Raw genomic sequence first — 18591 nt, forward strand, 5'->3', positions numbered from 1 at the left:
CTGGGTTTTGATCCGGTGTGGCGCAGAGACTATTCCTCCTGCCACGTGGCTTCATCTGCGGCGTCCAGTTATCTCAATTCTTTGATTGTTTAAATCAGAGCCATCCAAAATCCGATTTGGGTGATCTCAGTGTCGTTTCCAGCATTTTTGGCCATTCCGAACACATCTGTAAGGTCAAATTTTTGAGATTCAAATCCGAGAAAGAGTAAAAATGGCTGATGAAATAAAGGCTGCAGGAATTGAAAAATTTGATGGAACTGATTTTGGATATTGGAAAATGCAAATTGAAGATTATCTATATGGGAAGAAACTTCATCTTCCTCTGTTGGGGAGCAAGCCAGAAAACATGTCAGAAGAAGATTGGCAAATACTTGATAGACAAGTCTTGGGCATTATCCGGCTATCATTGTCAAGAAGAGTTGCTCATAATGTTACAAAAGAGAAATCCACAGCAAGATTGATGGAAGCCTTGTCTGGGATGTATGAGAAGCCATCAGCAAATAACAAAGTGCACTTGATGAAGAAGCTGTTCAACCCGAAGATGATAGAAAGCACCTCTGTTACACAGCATCTTAATAATTTCAACACCATCACAAATCAATTGTCATCCGTTGAAATTGAGTTTGATGATGAGATCCGAGCACTTATTTTGCTAGCTTCACTTCCAAGCAGTTGGGAAGGTATGAGAACAGTCGTAAGCAACTCAGCTGGAAAATCCAAATTAAAGTATGATGATATCCGAGACCTGATTTTAGCTGAAGAAGTACGAAGAAAAGACTCGGGTGAAAGCTCAAGTTCAGGTTCAGCTTTCAACATCAACACTCGAGGAAGGAGACAAGACAGAGGCTTATCCAGAGGCAGATCAAAATCCAGGTACAGAAGCAAAAGCAAGTTTGGACCCAGGAAGCAGGTTGAATGTTGGAATTGTGGCAAACCTGGCCATTTTATGAGGAGTTGCACAAAACCAAAGAAACCTGAAGCTGATTCTGTAAATGCCACTACAAACGAGGTACAAGATGCTTTGATCCTTGCTGTACATAGTCCTATTGATGATTGGGTTCTTGATTCTGGAGCTTCATTTCACTGTACTCCACACCATGAAATGATGCAAAATTACACTGCTGGAAATTATGGGGTAGTCTATCTGGCCGATGGACAACCATTGGAGATTGTGGGTATAGGAGATGTGCAAATCAAGACAATGAATGGATCTACATGGAACTTGCAAAATGTAAGGCATGTTCCTGAACTAAAGAAGAAGTTGATCTCGGTCGGACAACTTGATGATAGTGGCCATTCAATCCTTTTCTCTGGAGGAATGTGGAAGGTATCAAAGGGAGCAATGGTTTTGGCTCGTGGAAAGAAAACCGGCACCCTGTATATGACCACAAGATCAGCAGATATAATTGCCTCTACTGAAGCAGAAAATCAGGCACAGCTATGGCATTGCAGACTCGGCCATATGAGTCAAAAGGGGATGAAGATACTTCAGTCAAAGGGAAAGCTGCCAGAATTAAAAAATGTTGATCTAGACATTTGTGAAAGCTGTGTTCTCGGAAAACAGAAGAAGCTCAGTTTCTTAAAGGTTGGCAGGACCTTAAGACCAAGAAAACTAGAACTGGTGCACACAGATTTATGGGGACCAGCTCCAGTAGCATCTCTTGGCGGTTCTCGGTACTATGTCACTTTTATTGATGACTTTAGCAGAAAGGTATGGGTCTACTTTCTGAAAAATAAATCTGATGTGTTTGACACATTCAAGAAATGGAAGGCTATGGTTGAGACTGAATCAGGTTTGAAGCTGAAATGCTTACGATCTGATAATGGAGGAGAATACATTGATGGAGGTTTCAAGGAGTATTGCGCTGTCAACGGTATCAGAATGGAAAAGACAGTTCCAGGCACACCACAACAGAATGGTATTGCTGAACGGATGAACCGGACCATCAATGAACGAGCTAGAAGCATGAGGTTGCATTCTGGGCTACCTCAAACATTCTGGGCTGATGCAGTTCATACTGCAGTTTACTTGATCAACCGTGGACCATCAGTACCTTTGGAGTTCAGACTGCCCGAGGAAGTCTGGAGAGGAAAAGAAGTACAGCTTGCTCACCTAAAAGTCTTTGGGTGTGTTTCCTATGTGCATGTAGACTCTGATGCTCGCAACAAGCTGGATGCCAAATCAAAGAAATGTTTCTTTATTGGCTATGGAGATGAAGAATTTGGATTTCGGTTCTGGGATGATCAAAACAGGAAGATTATCAGAAGCAGGAACGTGATCTTCAACGAGAAAGTTTTGTACAAAGACAAATCAAGTACAGAACTAGAGATAACTGATTCAGATACGAGTCCACAGAAATCTGAATTCATACAATTAGAAGGGCTTCCTGATGTTACCACTCAAGAGTCCACACAAGATAGTTCAAGCACTTCAGTACCCACCACTTCTACACAAGATAGTGCAGAGCCAAGTGAACCAGCTGTTCGCAGGTCTTCAAGGACTATAAAGCCTCCACAACGGTTCACACTTCTACTGAATTATATCTTGCTGACCGATGGTGGTGAACCATTAAATTATGAAGAATCCTTACAAGATGGAAACTCGAGCAAGTGGGAGTTAGCCATGAAGGACGAGATGGAGTCATTGCTGAAGAACAAGACTTGGGAGTTAACCAAACTGCCTGAAGGAAAGAAGGCCCTGCAAAACAAGTGGGTTTACAGAGTAAAGACCGAGCATGACGGAAGCAAACGGTTCAAAGCAAGACTTGTTGTAAAAGGGTTTCAGCAAAAGAAGGGGATCGACTATTCTGAGATATTTTCTCCAGTTGTGAAGCTTACAACAATCAGAGTTGTTCTGGGGATAGTAGCTGCAGAAAATTTACATCTTGAACAATTAGATGTAAAAACAGCATTTCTTCATGGAGAATTGGAGGAAGACATTTACATGCAACAACCAGAGGGGTTTGCAATACCAGGAAAGGAGAGTCAAGTTTGCAAACTAAAGAAGAGTCTATATGGTTTGAAGCAAGCTCCAAGACAGTGGTACAAGAAGTTTGATAACTTCATGAGTAGTACGGGATACACAAAATGTCAGGCTGATCATTGTTGCTATGTCAAACATTTTGACAACTCCTATATCATTCTACTGCTATATGTGGATGATATGTTAATTGCAGGTTCCAGCATGGAAGAGATTGACAAGCTAAAGCAACAGTTGTCAAAACAGTTTGAAATGAAGGATCTGGGAGCTGCTAAACAAATACTTGGCATGAGAATCATCAGAGACAAAGACAAAGGCATACTAAAGCTTTCACAGGCAGAGTATGTCAAGAAGGTTCTCAGCAGGTTTAGTATGGATAATGCTAAGCCAGTATGTACACCTCTGGGGAATCATTTCAAGCTCAGTAAAGACCAGTCACCAAAAACTGAGCTAGAACGTGGATACATGGACCAGATCCCATACGCCTCAGCTATCGGCTCCTTGATGTATGCCATGGTCTGTACTAGACCAGATATTGCCCATGCAGTGGGAGTTGTAAGCCGATATATGAGCAATCCTGGAAAGCAGCATTGGGAGGCAGTGAAATGGATCATGAGGTACTTAAAAGGCTCATCGGAGACATGTCTTATTTTCACAGCTGGCGGTTTGAAACTTGAAGGCTTTGTAGATGCTGATCTAGCAGGAGATGTTGATAGCAGAAAGAGTACTACAGGTTATATATACACTCTAGGAGGCACTGCTGTTTCTTGGAGTTCTACCTTGCAAAAGATAGTTGCTCTTTCAACGACAGAAGCTGAATATGTCGCAGTTTCAGAATCCGCAAAAGAGATAGTATGGCTACAGAGTTTCCTGCAAGAATTGGGCAAGATGCATGGAAAGGGTACTTTGTATAGTGACAGTCAGAGTGCAATCTTCCTTGCCAAGAATCCAGCATTTCACTCCAGAACAAAGCACATACAGATCAAATATCACTTCATCAGGCAATTGCTCGACGATGAACAACTGTTACTTGAAAAGATCTGTGGAAGCAAGAATCCAGCCGACATGTTAACCAAAGGAGTTACTCTCGATAAACTGAAGCTGTGTAAAGCTTCAGTGGGTCTTGAAGATTAAAAGACAGACCTAACACCATTTGTGTCCAAGTGGGAGATTGTTGGGTGTGGACACAACATGGTTGGTGGCAGCCATGTTAGACATGGCTAAAGTCAATGGTGGTTGCATGGTGGGTGCCTAACCAAAGAAATTGTTGCCCACCATTGTTGACTAAAGAAGAAACTTGTCTCCCACATCAGCTATAAATAGAGAGTGCCATTGATAGCTGATGAGCACCACGAGATAGAGAGAAACACAGAGAGAGAGCTAAGGGTGAGAGTTGAGTTGAGTTGAGAAGTTTTCTCCTCCTCCTTGTTTTGTTGTTTGTATTGCTTTTGAGCTTGATTAATACAAACCAGTAGCTCCGTGGAGTAGGCAAGTTGCCGAACCACGTAAATTTGTGTGTGTTTGAATGTTTGGATCTCCTAACAACTGGTATCAGAGCTTGTTCTTGAAAGTTCTTGAAAAAAAGGGTGTTTGATCCAAACTCAAAAATCAAAGTTCTCAAAACGTGTTTTTGAACATACCACCGTGAAGAGGACGAAAGCAGACTTGGCATGAGGAGCTCTTAAAGGAATGTAGATCTTCTTCACATCTGGTTGCACCATTAATGTCTTCTCCATAAAAACTGCACTGATCATTGTAAGAAAGATTAATCATCCATGTTGTAATCAAAGATAAAGAAAGCCATGATGTCCCAAAATTTGAAGTAGTTGGGAGTAAGGTTTATATATATTTGGATAATTAGTTAATTTTTTAATTTTAAAAATTTGATCAATTCTCCTTAACCAAGGTAGCTGTAATTAATACCTATAAAAAAAATCTATTTTGTGGCTTTAAGGATCCTCTTATGTTTAAGTAGATATTTTTATAGAGAAAATATAATGATTTTTTAGAAAGAGATTCTAAAAATAAATAAAAAGTAAAGAATAAAGATTTAGAAATTAGTACTTAATAGATTTATAGTATATTTATAGTCCATAAGTTTTTTTTTTAATAAAGAAAAAGGGTTAAAGTGTTATTTTTCCCTAGTAGTTTTAATAAAAAAATATCTCTAATATATATATTAATTAAAGATAAATATTTTTAAACAAATATTAATATTAATAAAAATATACCAGTTCTTAAATGATTTTTACACATCTAAAGATATAGTAAAAGTAACTAAATAAATGTAATTGGGAAATTAATCAACAAATATTAATGCAACTTTTACATGGGAGCTGAGCTTTTTTTTAGGTTGAGTCCATGTAATTGGGTTATATATATATTGAGCATATGACATTGAGCTATTTTCTAAAGATAAGGACAAGCTCATGAAGACTAAGCTCTTCTCTGTAGCTAAACCTAGAACCAGTCACGTTACGTTACTGAGATCATAGGTTTTTAAGCCTTCGCTGGGTTTTGTAGACCTTTAAATTTGAGTTTACGAGAGCAAAACAAAGAAAGAGGATGTGAATTATTATACTCTTTGCTAAAAACCTAGTTGCACCTGTGACCAAAATAGTCTTGTCCTTGAGAAACCAGAACTCCATTGCAAGAGAAGTAAGATAGAGATGAAAGTCTAAATTTTTGTGTGTTGATATGAATCTAAACACAAATGCTTTTGCCACTACCTAGCACTACTATTTCACATTGATATAGCGTGGCGGCGAAAGAGAGAGGGAGGGAGTCCATTTGCCGATGATCATCATTTGAAAACGTATTTTACCACCCCAGGAAAGTGGATATTAGTGAGGTAGTCTTCCCAGTCAATTGTCTTGGGATCAAACTAAAACGTATCGGTCTCTAAATTGTTCTCCCTAGCTGCCATTCGCAACTTCTCTGTGTTCAAGTCATCGACACTGCGTCCGAGATATGAGCATATTATAAGAATTATACTGATCATGAACTGGTTAATTTTGTAGATTGACAGCAAGATTAATGAAGAATATACTTACACTCCCTGGAAGAACAAGTATGGCCTGTAAAGCTCCACTAATTTCATCACAAAATTGATCTTCCTATTGAGTTCACTATACTTGTCCTCAAAGAAATGGCAAAATGCCGTATTTGCTAATTCTAGTCCCTGTAAAAAAAAAACAAAAAAACAAGTGATCGAGAGCAACAAATTGATTGATATGCAGGTATTAATTGTGGTGAATGTTTGAACAGATTAACCTTTAGAAATAGCAAATAACGAATTGCCATGTATCTGTGGAAGCTAGCCATGCTGCGTAATACTTTAACCCTGCCAACCTTGACAGGCTTCCCATCCTTACCAATCCAAGGTTTATTGGTGAAGTAATTAAAGCCACAATCTTGAAGATTAGTGTATCTCATAGGATTTCTTACTGACGATCCCACTTGATAAATTGCATTCTCGGATGGTCGATTAGCATGAGCCACCATGGACACAATTATGGCATTCACCACCATGTCAGCTGGTATCTGCACAAAGTAATACCTCAACATTTCATGTATTCTTCTTTCCCTTGTTACCAATTGAATATATATTCAACTCTTATCAAGATGACTGAAAGGTGACATGACCAACTCACCACATCAACGATTCCTGTAATATCCCCAAGGACGCATGTTAGTCTTCCTTTCCCATAACCAACGGCTAGGCTATCAATTGTTCTAAAACACAGATAAGTTTAATTAATTACAACATTGCTTTTAGGACCATTAATTTTCACCAAAACAAAACAAAATGATTTTTTTATCCTTAAATGTACCTGACACCTTCAACCCAATCGGGGAAAGGTTCTTTGTATGTACTGGTAACAATGGTAGGGCGTATGATGACCACGGATAAATCTTCCTTCAAGTGTCCTACAAGCATCTCTCCCATTGCCTTTGTAAATACATAGGTGCTTGGCCATCCATACATCTTAGCCCTAAATGCCATTAATTTTGTCATTTTTTTTTTTTATCAAAATCCATATCTAGCACATATCACTTTTGCAGAACAAGTTAGTATCTATATTATTATATTATCGTCAGCCCTTCATTCTTGCATTTATTCTTTGCTATGTAAGTGCATTTATCGACGAGCAGGCAGCAGGGTGTCCTTCCTTCGGGGTCCCACGAAGACTTGAAGTGCTATGTATCTTTGTTGGAGCTTATTTTTTTTTTTAAAAAATATCATAATAGCAAAAATAAAAATTTCTACTGACAAAATATCACAGTTAAAGAAATTATTTGTAAGAATAGCTGCATGTAAAATCCAATTTCAAAATTAGACAGAACTATACCCTTAAAATTGAACAGGCATGTAACACATGTATGTCTTAACAAAATATATTATTTTTAAAAATAAATTACTAGCCGTGCTCTTTTAGTAAAACAATTTTTGCTACTGTACTAATTTCAAAACAAATTCTATTGGTTGGGTGCATGGATATTATTTATAGTCTAACCTAATTATTTCTACGCTGGAGACAAAAAAAAATCACACAGGAATGTTATATTGTTTTATTAGTTTTCAATTATCTAGATTATCATACTCATTCGCTCGCATGAAAATGGACTCAACTTTATACAAGTAAGAAAATATTATATCAAGAATACCTAATAATTTCTTTTTTTTTTCATCCTCATGGTATACATCACTGTTAATTGACATGCCAGAGATCAAAATGCTACGAGTTCAAACGTAATGCTAGAGTGATTAATTAGGAATAATAAAAATATTCGAGCATTATTAGATATTATGACTAACCTTTCCATGCCCGTGTCTTTCATGGCATCCTTAATTGCTTCAGCTGTGGCATCTTCAGCTTGAAGTTCATTTAGTTTCTGATCAACCAGTTTCTTCTCTTCATCGATGTCTAATCCACAGACACCATTAAGGGTGTCGCCCACGCCATATGGAGTCTCTAGAATAAGCCCGGCTGTCTCCCCAGAAACAAAAACTGAAAAGGTACCAAATCCCTTGAGATTTTGGAACATATATCTACCGGCAGCATAAAAAATATTAGCGTATCTTATAATGTGGGCAAATTCTTAGAGGTGGTGGGATCGGATATTGAAGAGATCAATTATCACCACTGACCAGTGGATACATTGACAAGAACCTTTAGTCTGACACATTTCTTGGCAAAACATAAGACATGCTTAGCTCCCATTGTGTTGATGCCAAGTGCAACATCATACCTGCATTAAATTTTCCAAAAAAACAGAAAACCAGTTGCTTCGTTTTTCAGTTCTTGTTGTTGAAATGGACAGAAGATGAAGGGGAAACAAAGGTAGTCGATGATTCCTGCCTACCCTTCATCAAAGTTGGTTGTTGCAGCTAAGTTAACTACAACATCTAATTGATTCCACATCTCTTCCCTCAGAATTGAGTCTTTCACTCCTAAGTCGTCTTCGTAAGAGATGTCGCCAGGGACCAGTACTATCTTTTTGGTGACGATGGAATTTAGATTTTCTCTCCATTTTCCCTTTAGGATTCTAAACAAGTCCTTCCCTATAACCTACAAAATAGAACAAGTTACAAACAATTCTAAACAACATAGACAAAAATAGCTGTCAAACAAATCATCTAGGTAGTTCCAAGTTATTTTTTGGTTATGAACGAATGATGAGATATTTTTATTAAGATGGTCATCTAGTGGATAGAAAACCATAAAAAATAAGTGAAAAAATCTATCAGTAAAGGAACTAAAAGTAAAATAAGAGTTAACGACACCTATTAATTACTTCAAGTTGTAATACACTCCTTACTCTTTAATATATTCATACCAGTGTAGCTGAACCTAACATTAAAGGAACGGATCCCAGCAGTTGGTTTGTGAAAGAATAGACATAGAACATTATCCCAATTCAGATTGATCCGTGAAAGAATAGTTGTATGTATTTCCAAGGCTCTTAGTCAATGAATGACATTAAATGTCTACCTCCTCATATTTTTCCACTTTTAGTAACAAAAGTACTTCCAAGGAATATGCATCCCCAATATATCTATATATGGTGTTGGCCTATCTAAACGATGATTCCATAATTTGTAAGATATAGACCATGCAGTCGTTTATTTTCTTGCAGTTTGCTAGTTTAGTTTCTTTCCTCACATTTTTACTTCTCTTGCCTTTTATTCCCTCAAGTTTTATTATATTGTGTACCTCATTTTGTAAGCGTTGTGAAGCAGACTTGGCATCAGCAGCTCTTAAAAGAAGGTAAATTTTCTTCACTTTTGGCTGGACTCTCAATATCTTCTCCAAAAGATATTGTAAGAAAAGTTATAGCCATTCATGATGCCTTACCCAAAAAAGAGAGGAAAAAACGCAAATAAGAGGAAGATATCTACTCTTTGCTAGAAACCCAGTTGCCCCCGTGATCAAAATGGTCTTGTCCTCGAGAAACTGAACAACACTTCCAAACTCCATTGCAAGAGAGAGATAGGGATGAAAGTTTGTGTTTAATTTGGGTGTTTTTTCATGTTGAAATGAATCGAAACAGAAATTATATTGCCAAAATTAGCACTAATATTAAAAGTATTTTTTATTTATTTATGGAAATATTCAGGTGAATTTATACATACCATAATTAATTTTATAATTTACTAAATATCCTATAAATCTAATAAACATATAAAACACAGCAATAATAACAAAATAATATTACAAATTGATATAGCAAGGTGGCGGGGGGTTGTTGGGGCAGGACATTTACGAGGGAGGGCACGCGCTATCCTTTTGGTAGATTGCTTTGGTCATTTACTTAAAAGATCATAATGCATCAAGCACTCATTCAATGATCCACTTTTACCTTCTGCACATTTGTTTTTTTGATTAATTTAGATGTTTGGATTAATTTATATATATTTTAATTAATTTTAAAATTAATAATTATATAAATGTTCAAGAATGCAAAGCAATTTTTTTTTACATCTTTTTTTTTAGATTAACGTGGGTGTCCGGGCCAGCTTGCGCGCACCACGACTAATCCCACGGGCCCTGAAGTTAACGACCATGTAAGCCTCCAGTGGCCATCATATAAGCAATCAAGGACTCGAACCTGAGATCACAGAGGGAACAAACCCCTTGATCTCAAATTCTTATCACTTGACCACCACCTAAATGGTTAATTTTTTTTTACATCTTGGTTTCTTGGGTGAGTGACGTTCACTTGCAAAAACCTTCCATAAATTATTAGGTATGAAAAAAACAATAGTAGTCAAATCTGTCACAGTATGTCTGTACGAGCCATCAAATTGGAAACACGTGCTAGTCTTCTTTACAGGGCGGCCTGATAACTATACTTTAGCATTGGTACTGGCTTCCGTTCCGTTCCCGTCATTTATTGCAGTGTCGGAAAATTTTATTGAAAATAAAAAAGGTTTGGGTATTAAAAATAAGTAAAAATACATAAAAAAATATTTCTTAAAAATATATAAAAATATTAATTAGATTTAAGTAATGATATTTTCTTAAATTTAAAATTTAAATTATATGAATTAAATAGCCTAATTAAAAATAAAAAATAATATTTTTTTAAATATTAATTCTTTTAAATTTATGACTTTAGTTATTAAACTTGAAGCATTTAATTTACAAAATTATGAAGTTTAAATTTTATAAAATTAAATATTAAATGTTTAAAAAAATTATACAATTTTTTTTAAAAAGTAGCAATTTAAAAAATTAATTATTATCATTATTATTATCACTAAAATTATTGTTAGCATTATTGTTATTGGTAATAATATCAATATTTTTATTAATATTGTTATTATTAACCATCATTATCACAATTATCAATATTATTATTAAAATTTATTGTTATTACTACTATTGTAATCACTATTATCATATAGAACTATTATTAATATTTTTATTATCATCATTGTTCTTCTTCTTATTCTTCTCTCCTATATTATTATTATTATTATGTGTAAGAGTACGAGCAGTTGCATTGTTACCACCATGATCAACTCCACCAATCACTACTATTATTATCATCATTAATTTTATTGTTATTATTGTTATTGTTGGTGTTGTTATTGTTGTTATTTTTATTATCATTATAATATTACTACTATTATTAGCATTATTATTATCATTACTAATTTAATTGTTGTTATCATGAATATTATTATAACATCAATCAAAACTAAAAGGTCTACATTTAAAAAAAAAAAAAAACAATGAGGATCATGATGTATTTACCAAGGTATGAGGGAGAAATGAAGGAAGAAAAAAAAAGAAATGGTCACCAACAATACATGAGCAACACACTTACGCTTGTTTTGCCTGCGCCAACAGTTTTTCAATTCAAAAATCATTATTTAAAAGGTGAATTACATTACTATCCTTAACCAAACTTATTATTAACAACAAAACCATCATGGTGGTCAATGAAGGTGAAGAAGATAAAATCGCACATATTTGCTCAATTATATGTGCGGAATTGCTAAGTAAGGAGATTTTTTAATTGCCTTGAAGGAAGGCAAAATTGGAATACTCTGCACACCCGATCATGTGGAGATTTGAGGTGGAGAGTGAAAATTGACAAAGACCAATCTTGATGAATCTAAGCATTGGTAGTCTCGCTAGATATTAAAAAACCAAGTATAAAACCAAGATATTACATATCACTTATAAAGGAAAGCCGCAACAAAGCTAGTAAATGGTTCTATATATGGAAAGATAGCACGATGGATAGATATAGCATAAGAAGTTCTGGCTAGGAGATTGGATTTTAAAAGGGACCGTTGTGACCCCTCCAAACTTTCCTAGGAACTTGCTTAGTTGAAGGATTATCCATACGATACTATTTTCGTATATGTAACAATTTATAATGAAACTGGTGAAGACTAGTAAGATGACATCATCAAAGAACAATTAGGTTCTATATGTTCAGGGATTTGATAGAGTGGTGATTTCTTAAAAGAAATTAGATTCGGTGACTGTGATTTCTTGATGAGAGTATAAAGACCCTGATAATAGAAGATAAATACAGCAATGGGATAAATATTGACACCCTATTTTGCCTTGAATAAGTGTTGTAATAAGATGAGCTGCTGTCAAACATATGCAAGGAATAGGGAGAATTTGGAGAACAAAAATTACATAAGAGCACACGGAGATTGTGCAGGAGTACCTGTAGGATCCAACGATGTACTATAATAAGACAACATGTGAAAGGAGAAGAAGAGTTTTCAGATAAAGCTCAGAGCAGATACTGTGTAAAGGATGTACAATAGGAAATCTCTTGTGCTTTTGATAAAAGCAACAAGCAAGAACCTTTCCAATGCATACAAGGATGGAAAGATGAGCTATTGCAGAGACACCTAATTAAAAGGGTGTGACCACCTATGAAAGGCGAAGACATCAAAGAGAGTTGGTGTAGGTGCAGCTGTCAAGTGCGATGATGAAAGGCGTAGAAGCTCCAAACATAGAAAATAAGATGGAGGATTGCGAGAAGTATACCACAACTCTCTCTTTCTACGTGATCAGTGATAGTAATCTCTCCCATATTCAACATAGTGGTAGAGAATTTTTAGAGCCACTTTGAAGCATCTCAACTGAAAAAGGATGCGACCACCTATGAAAGGTGAAGACACCTTAAAAAAAAGGTGTGAGGGCTATTATATGAGCCTAAGATCAAACCACTGCATGATGACTAGCGAAGACACCTCAGATAGAAGGTATGAGGGCTATGATATGAGCCCAAGTTTAGAATGCTTCAGAGCCGATGTGATAATTGGATATGAGTGGATAAGTGTATAGCCAATGAAATAGATATGATAAGTATAGAGACAAATGCCAAATTGGCATTGATGGATATGACCCTCGTGTTAAAGATTGATGAGCTAGAAGACATTTGTCTTGGACAATAAGTGGATGACTCGTGGAGCATTAAGATGCAACTGCTATGTAGAAGTAGGAGGCATGTGCAGGTTCCTGGAAAAGTTAACTCTTGTCAAGGTGGTGAGCTCAATCATGACATTGTAATACTCGGAGTATGAAGGAAAATATGGATCAACCTTTAATGGGTTACCCCCATAGTTAAAGATGGAGAGCTACTTGGACTCTAAACACTAAGAGCAGGAGACTCACAGAGAAGTAAGGCGTGATTTCTAAGGTGGAACAGAAGTCAAATACAACTCCTAGATAAGTAGACTCTTGAAAGAGTAGTGAGCTCGTGATCACATTAAAATACTTATATAATGACCATCACACTTGAAAATAGAAATTTCAATTTGAGGGGGTGTTGTAAGCCTTGGTTTGAGGCTTGAAAAATCATTCCAGACCGAGCATGGTTGATATGCTCAAAGAAAAATGTTATTCCAGAGACAAACATTAATATTATTCTGATGAGATATGGTAGATTATCTAGTTGAAGTGATCCTTTAAGGTGAGCAAGAGTGTGTTTTGGTGACTTTGACAATTGAAAAGTTTGGTAAATACCTATAAATTTGGTAGAAGATGCTCTCAGAATGGTAAGCTTGAAAAGCTATAGGATATAAGCTTATGTTAAAGAAGCAAGAGGATAATAAAAACCTTTGCATTATTGTTAATGTTTGTTTAAAGACATGAATGTGTTTTAAAGAAAAACTATCACCGCATCAAATGCACTAGCTAGCAGCTACTATAATAAAAACTTTTGCATTATTGATTTTATTTTATTATATATAATAATAAATATTTATATGAATAAAATTAAAAACTCAAATTAATATTAGAAAAAACTCATTTTAACAGTGAAAAATCAATTTTTATTACCAAAAAAATAAATTCTAACCACTAAAAAAAATATGTTTTTACCGGTATCAACCTGGTCGGTCAAGTTTTGACCCAAAATAACAATTTCAATTCGAAATAGCTTGAGAGCTCAATTTTGACCCCAATTAACACAATTTGACTTATATTGACCTAGTGGATTCGGTTTTAACTGAAAGTGACGATTTTAACCCGAATGGCCTGAAATTTATTTTTTTAACTCAATCGACGTGGTTTGACTAGTATTGACCAAGTAAACTCGGTTTTGACCAAAAGCAATGGTTTTGACTCGAAATGACCTTAATCTTAATTTTTATCTTGGTCGATATGATTTGACTTGTATATGACCTGATGGGCTTGATTTGGACCTGAAATAACCTAAAACTTATTTTTTGCAACGATCAATGTGGTTTGACTAATATTGACCGGATGGGCTTGGTTTTCGTGGAAAAAAGCATTTGACTCGAGAAAAATGTATTTTTGAATTATCAACTTTTTCTTATTTTTTTTGGATTTTTATGGATAAAAATAAAAATAAAATAACATTTAAAATTTTTTTAGAGAATCCAAAATTAAGTTATTGCAAATATTGAAATCAAATTTCCATAATTTTTCTGTCACGCAGATAATGTGAATTGCCAATCATAAATCCATTGCATGGAAAATTGAAAATTACATAATTATTACACATTTTCAAAAAAAAAAAATCTTAAAATAACTATTTCATCACATATTTAACAAGACCAGGACTGTGAACATTTATCATGTAATCTTCCCAATCAATATTCATAGGATCAAAGTTGAAGATATCTGTTTCATGACAGGTCTCCTTGGATATTATCCGCAACTTTTCAGAATTTAAGTCATCGAATCTGTATAAAAATAAAAAATAATATGTTTTTATCAATTAAATTATATAAAAAATATTAATTATTAATTGATTAGCCAAATACAACACTAAAAATAAAATGCACGTACATGCCCTCGAAGAACACATAAGGTTTATAAAGGTCTGCCAGTCGCATCACCAATTTTACTCTTCGATCAAGAACGGTGTACAAGTCTTGATATTTTTTAAACAACAATGTGTTGAACAATTGCAATGCCTATGAATTAAAAAGGAAAAAAAAACACAAAATATATCAGTGAAAATAGATTTTTTAAAAATGATAAGGAAAATAGATAAATTAACTCAATCAAGTTTAATTAAGATCCAGCAAAATTAAACCTTCAGTGGCAGGAGATAACGAATGGCCATGTACGAGTAGAACTTGGACATGCTGCTCAAAACAATTCCTTTGCCAATTTTTACTGACTCCCCCTCCTTATTAATCCATGGATGTTCACTGAAATAGCGAAAACTAAAATCATGAAGATTTGAGAAATTTACAGGATTTCTGAACGAGGAACCCAAATGATAAATGATCTCCGAGTGCTGCTTGGCGCGTGCTACCATGGCAACTATAATGGCATTGACAACCATGTCAGCTGGTATCTGCATTTTCAGAAAACGTTAGTTCTAAAATTCTAATGATTCTCAATTAAAACCACCAATGATTTTTAGAATATTTACACATCTTATCATTTTTTATTTTTTTATGAAAGGAGAAAGGGAGAGCGATCTTATTACCACGTCAAGAGTTGATCGTGGTCCGGAAATAAAGCATGTAACTCTGCCTTGACCGTAGCCCACAATTAAGCTGTCAATAGTTCTGTTAAAGAGGAAAGACATGGAGTTTAATTTAAGATAAGAAATTTAGAAAATCTAAACACACACACACACACTCGTTGACGAGGAATTGGTCTTTTTACATCTTCGATGAATAAATTTACCTGACACCTTCAATCCAACCAGGGAATGGTTCTTTGTAAGTGCTAGCTACCATGGTGGGGCGTATAATTAGTAATGGCAAACTATCTTTGAAATTCACTAACAGCATTTCTCCCATTGCCTTGGTAAATACGTAAGTGTTTGGCCATCCGAAAAGCCTTGCCCTGCAACATCAGATTAAGTGAAAGAAATTACATAAAGAAAATCTCAATTTCATTCTATTCGCTTTAATTGGGTTTTATTAATTTGCATGCTTACTGAATATCTATCTAGATTTCATAGCCCACCACACGAAAAGAATAGAAAAAAGAAGAAAGAACTACCGCTCAATGCCGAAATCCTTCATAGCTGAAGTAATTTCTTTCTCGGGAACATCTTCTAATTTGAGTTCATTTATTTTTTCTTGCACAATTTTCTTTTCAAAGTTGATATCAATTTTCTCGTCCCCCTTTTTGGCCATACCCATATGATATGGTTGCTCGAGTATAAGCCCAGCATCTTCGCCGCACACATAAGCTGAAAATAACGTAAACAGATCAACATAATTTAAGTGCGTGAGCTGGGTATATATGCTGATATTGAGGAATCAAGTCTTAATGATAAGTAGACTAATTAATGAGAAGTCGATGAAGCTGTCTAATTAAATTAAACTGCACTTACCGGTGGATACATGGACAAGCATCTTTATTTTAATACATTTCTTTGCAAAGTTTAAAACATGCAAGGCTCCCAGTGCATTGATGCCTAGTGCAACATCGTATCTTCAGGAGCACGCACGTCCATACAGAAAAAACAAAAGAATTAGTTTGTGTTAACTTTCTAAAAAAGAAGGAGATCATAGATTATTATTACCATAGTTTTGTTTATTTACCTTTCATCAAAGTTGGTGGTGGCGGCAAAATTAAGCACAACATCAATTTCACTCCACATTTCATCCTTCAAAAAAGAGTCTCTCACTCCCAAGTCTTCGTAGGAGATGTCACCAGGGACAGGAGTTATCTTTTCTGATATGAAGGAATGCAGACCTGCACCATGTTTCTCCCTTAGAACCCTAAACAAGTCCTTCCCAATGACCTGTTCATGCAGTGGAATTAGACCCAGATAATCGTTAGAAATTCAATGATTCTCTATGTTATTCCTTTGATTATCAATCATTTCAGGGACCTTTTTAGTACCTCATCACGGAGACGTTCAGTAGCAGACTTGGCATCTGCAGCTCTTAGAAGGAGAAAAAATCTCTTCACATTTGGTTGGACCCTCAATATTTTCTCCACAAAAACTGCACCCATTAAACAAAAATGTTAATTATTCAACATAAAATCTCCATAAAGAGAAAGGTAGAGAGAAGATGCGTACTCTTTGCTAGATAACCCGTGGCTCCTGTGACCAAAATGGTCTTGTTCTCAAGAAACTGCAGTATACTTCCCAATTCCATATGTTACACAAGATTTGATGTGAAAATATAATCAAAGAAGGATATTTCACGCACTTGTATGTGTTTTGAAGGATGAAGGATAAATATCGAGAGACAAAGATGACTCTGTATATTGAGAGTATTTATATAATAATTTTCGTGCACAGTCAGGAGGCACAACTATTGTATTGACCAATATTGATATCTAGAGAGGACAGCTTACCTGATACATCTAGGCACATGGGAAAAGGAACGATGTTGTAATATATTTAATTTAGGTTCTACATTTCGTGTGTATCTGATATTTGCCAAGATGTGAGCAAAACTGTGGACACTGTAAAATAATTCAAATGCTGTTGTGAAAAATCAGCTGACTTTTTGCCCATGTGATTAGAAAAATGCAAGGCTGGCTTCAGAAAATTGGAAAAAAGTCATCCATTCTGGATTTTGAACACCGTTTTTTTATTAGGTGGCTTGCAAAATTAATTGGCTCACTGTGTTTTTTCCTTGCCCATGATGTGAGAACTAGATTTTAGTCCAGTAGTTCTCACTTCACGTCACTGAGAACCTGATACACTTCAACGAGGCATGGGCTACTCTGTGGTCTCCCTTGCTACTTCCATTGAATCAGGACACTTTACTCTGAATTTAGTAGAGTTGACCCATCTGCTTCCCAAGTAAAACTAATTCCAAATCTTTCTATTAATGGACGTATTATGTATTGAATAGTAATAAAAAATACTTGTAATATATAAACCTTAAAATAAAATAAAATAAAAACCATCTTAAAGTTCAATTTCCTCAATAAAAGTTAAATTGTCAAACACAGCTAACAAATTTAACATTTTTATCTCAATTTATGCCATGATATGTGACGTGACATTCATCAGAAAGTGATGGAGTTGATTTGGCCATGTCCCAAGCACGATAGGGAAATTTTTACATGCCTCATAAATGGTAGGAATTAATTCCACCTAGAAACTATTGAAAATTTATAAGCCAGACATGGCGATTTAGGGAGTGGGTGTGACTGTAGGTGGATAGTAATTGTCTATGGGTTTCTTGTAAGCATGACGTACCGGTAATTAAAATATATGGTAAAAGTAATTTTTGTTTTAAAAAATTACTTTTAATATTATCATATTAAAATGATTTGAAATTGGTAAAGAGACGTGTAAGAGGCATGAAAGCGTCCTTCTACGGTGAAGAGACGTGTGAGAGGCATGATAATCATAATGGATGAAAGTGTCTTTCTAACTACAAATGTTTCTTTAGAGTAATTTCATCGAATGATTGATCGACAACTTTTCTATGTCACAAGAAAGGAATATCTCAGGCACAAAAAAATCTTGGCTGTGTCCACCTTAGATTTTTCGATTGAGTTGATGAACAACAGTGAGGATGATCCATTGAACTTTCGTAACGGAAGTGTGATTTTTGACCTCGCTGATGTGGTGGTAAAAGTGGTAAATTACTTGCATTGATTATATTTACGATGCTGATAAAATTTGCTTAAAAGCACATACTATACTTGAAATACCAAGCA

The 18591-nt window shown here is 35.3% G+C and overlaps 2 protein-coding genes across 2 annotated transcripts; both read right to left on the minus strand.

The window, feature by feature from the left end:
* Positions 1-5974: 5974 nt before the first annotated feature.
* LOC105139945 (fatty acyl-CoA reductase 3-like) lies at positions 5975-8501 on the minus strand. The gene is made up of 7 exons (XM_011046584.1): positions 8348-8501; positions 8133-8233; positions 7800-7992; positions 6814-6975; positions 6634-6715; positions 6254-6523; positions 5975-6161 (listed from the first exon to the last, which is right to left on the minus strand). Exons 1-7 carry the CDS (start codon positions 8404-8406, stop codon positions 6030-6032), a joined length of 999 nt encoding a protein of 332 aa, XP_011044886.1. The 5' UTR covers positions 8407-8501; the 3' UTR covers positions 5975-6029.
* A 5930-nt stretch (positions 8502-14431) lies between these two features.
* Positions 14432-17213, minus strand: LOC105139933 (alcohol-forming fatty acyl-CoA reductase-like). Its single transcript, XM_011046578.1, has 10 exons — positions 16988-17213; positions 16807-16910; positions 16503-16705; positions 16292-16392; positions 15955-16147; positions 15634-15795; positions 15431-15512; positions 15029-15295; positions 14779-14906; positions 14432-14672 (listed from the first exon to the last, which is right to left on the minus strand). Exons 1-10 carry the CDS (start codon positions 17064-17066, stop codon positions 14519-14521), a joined length of 1473 nt encoding a protein of 490 aa, XP_011044880.1. The 5' UTR covers positions 17067-17213; the 3' UTR covers positions 14432-14518.
* Between the last annotated feature and the right edge of the window lie 1378 nt (positions 17214-18591).

Source organism: Populus euphratica, unplaced genomic scaffold (genome assembly GCF_000495115.2).
Source record: "Populus euphratica unplaced genomic scaffold, PopEup_1.0 scaffold3.1, whole genome shotgun sequence".
NCBI lineage: Eukaryota > Viridiplantae > Streptophyta > Magnoliopsida > Malpighiales > Salicaceae > Populus > Populus euphratica.

Bases quoted from the DNA above. Each gene is read 5' to 3' on its own strand.
- LOC105139945 (XM_011046584.1), bottom strand. From the start codon at position 8,406: ATGTGGAATCAATTAGATGTTGTAGTTAACTTAGCTGCAACAACCAAC. The intron at 7,993-8,132 runs GTCAGTGGTGAT...GTACCTTTTCAG, and splicing joins TCTTGTCAATGTATCCACTG to TTTTTGTTTCTGGGGAGACA. The intron at 6,162-6,253 runs GTTAATCTGTTC...TTTTTTTTACAG, and splicing joins GTTATTTGCTATTTCTAAAG to GGACTAGAATTAGCAAATAC.
- LOC105139933 (XM_011046578.1), bottom strand. From the start codon at position 17,066: ATGGAATTGGGAAGTATACTGCAGTTTCTTGAGAACAAGACCATTTTG. The intron at 16,911-16,987 runs GTACGCATCTTC...TAATGGGTGCAG, and splicing joins CACGGGTTATCTAGCAAAGA to TTTTTGTGGAGAAAATATTG. The intron at 16,148-16,291 runs GTAAGTGCAGTT...CGTTATTTTCAG, and splicing joins GCTTGTCCATGTATCCACCG to CTTATGTGTGCGGCGAAGAT.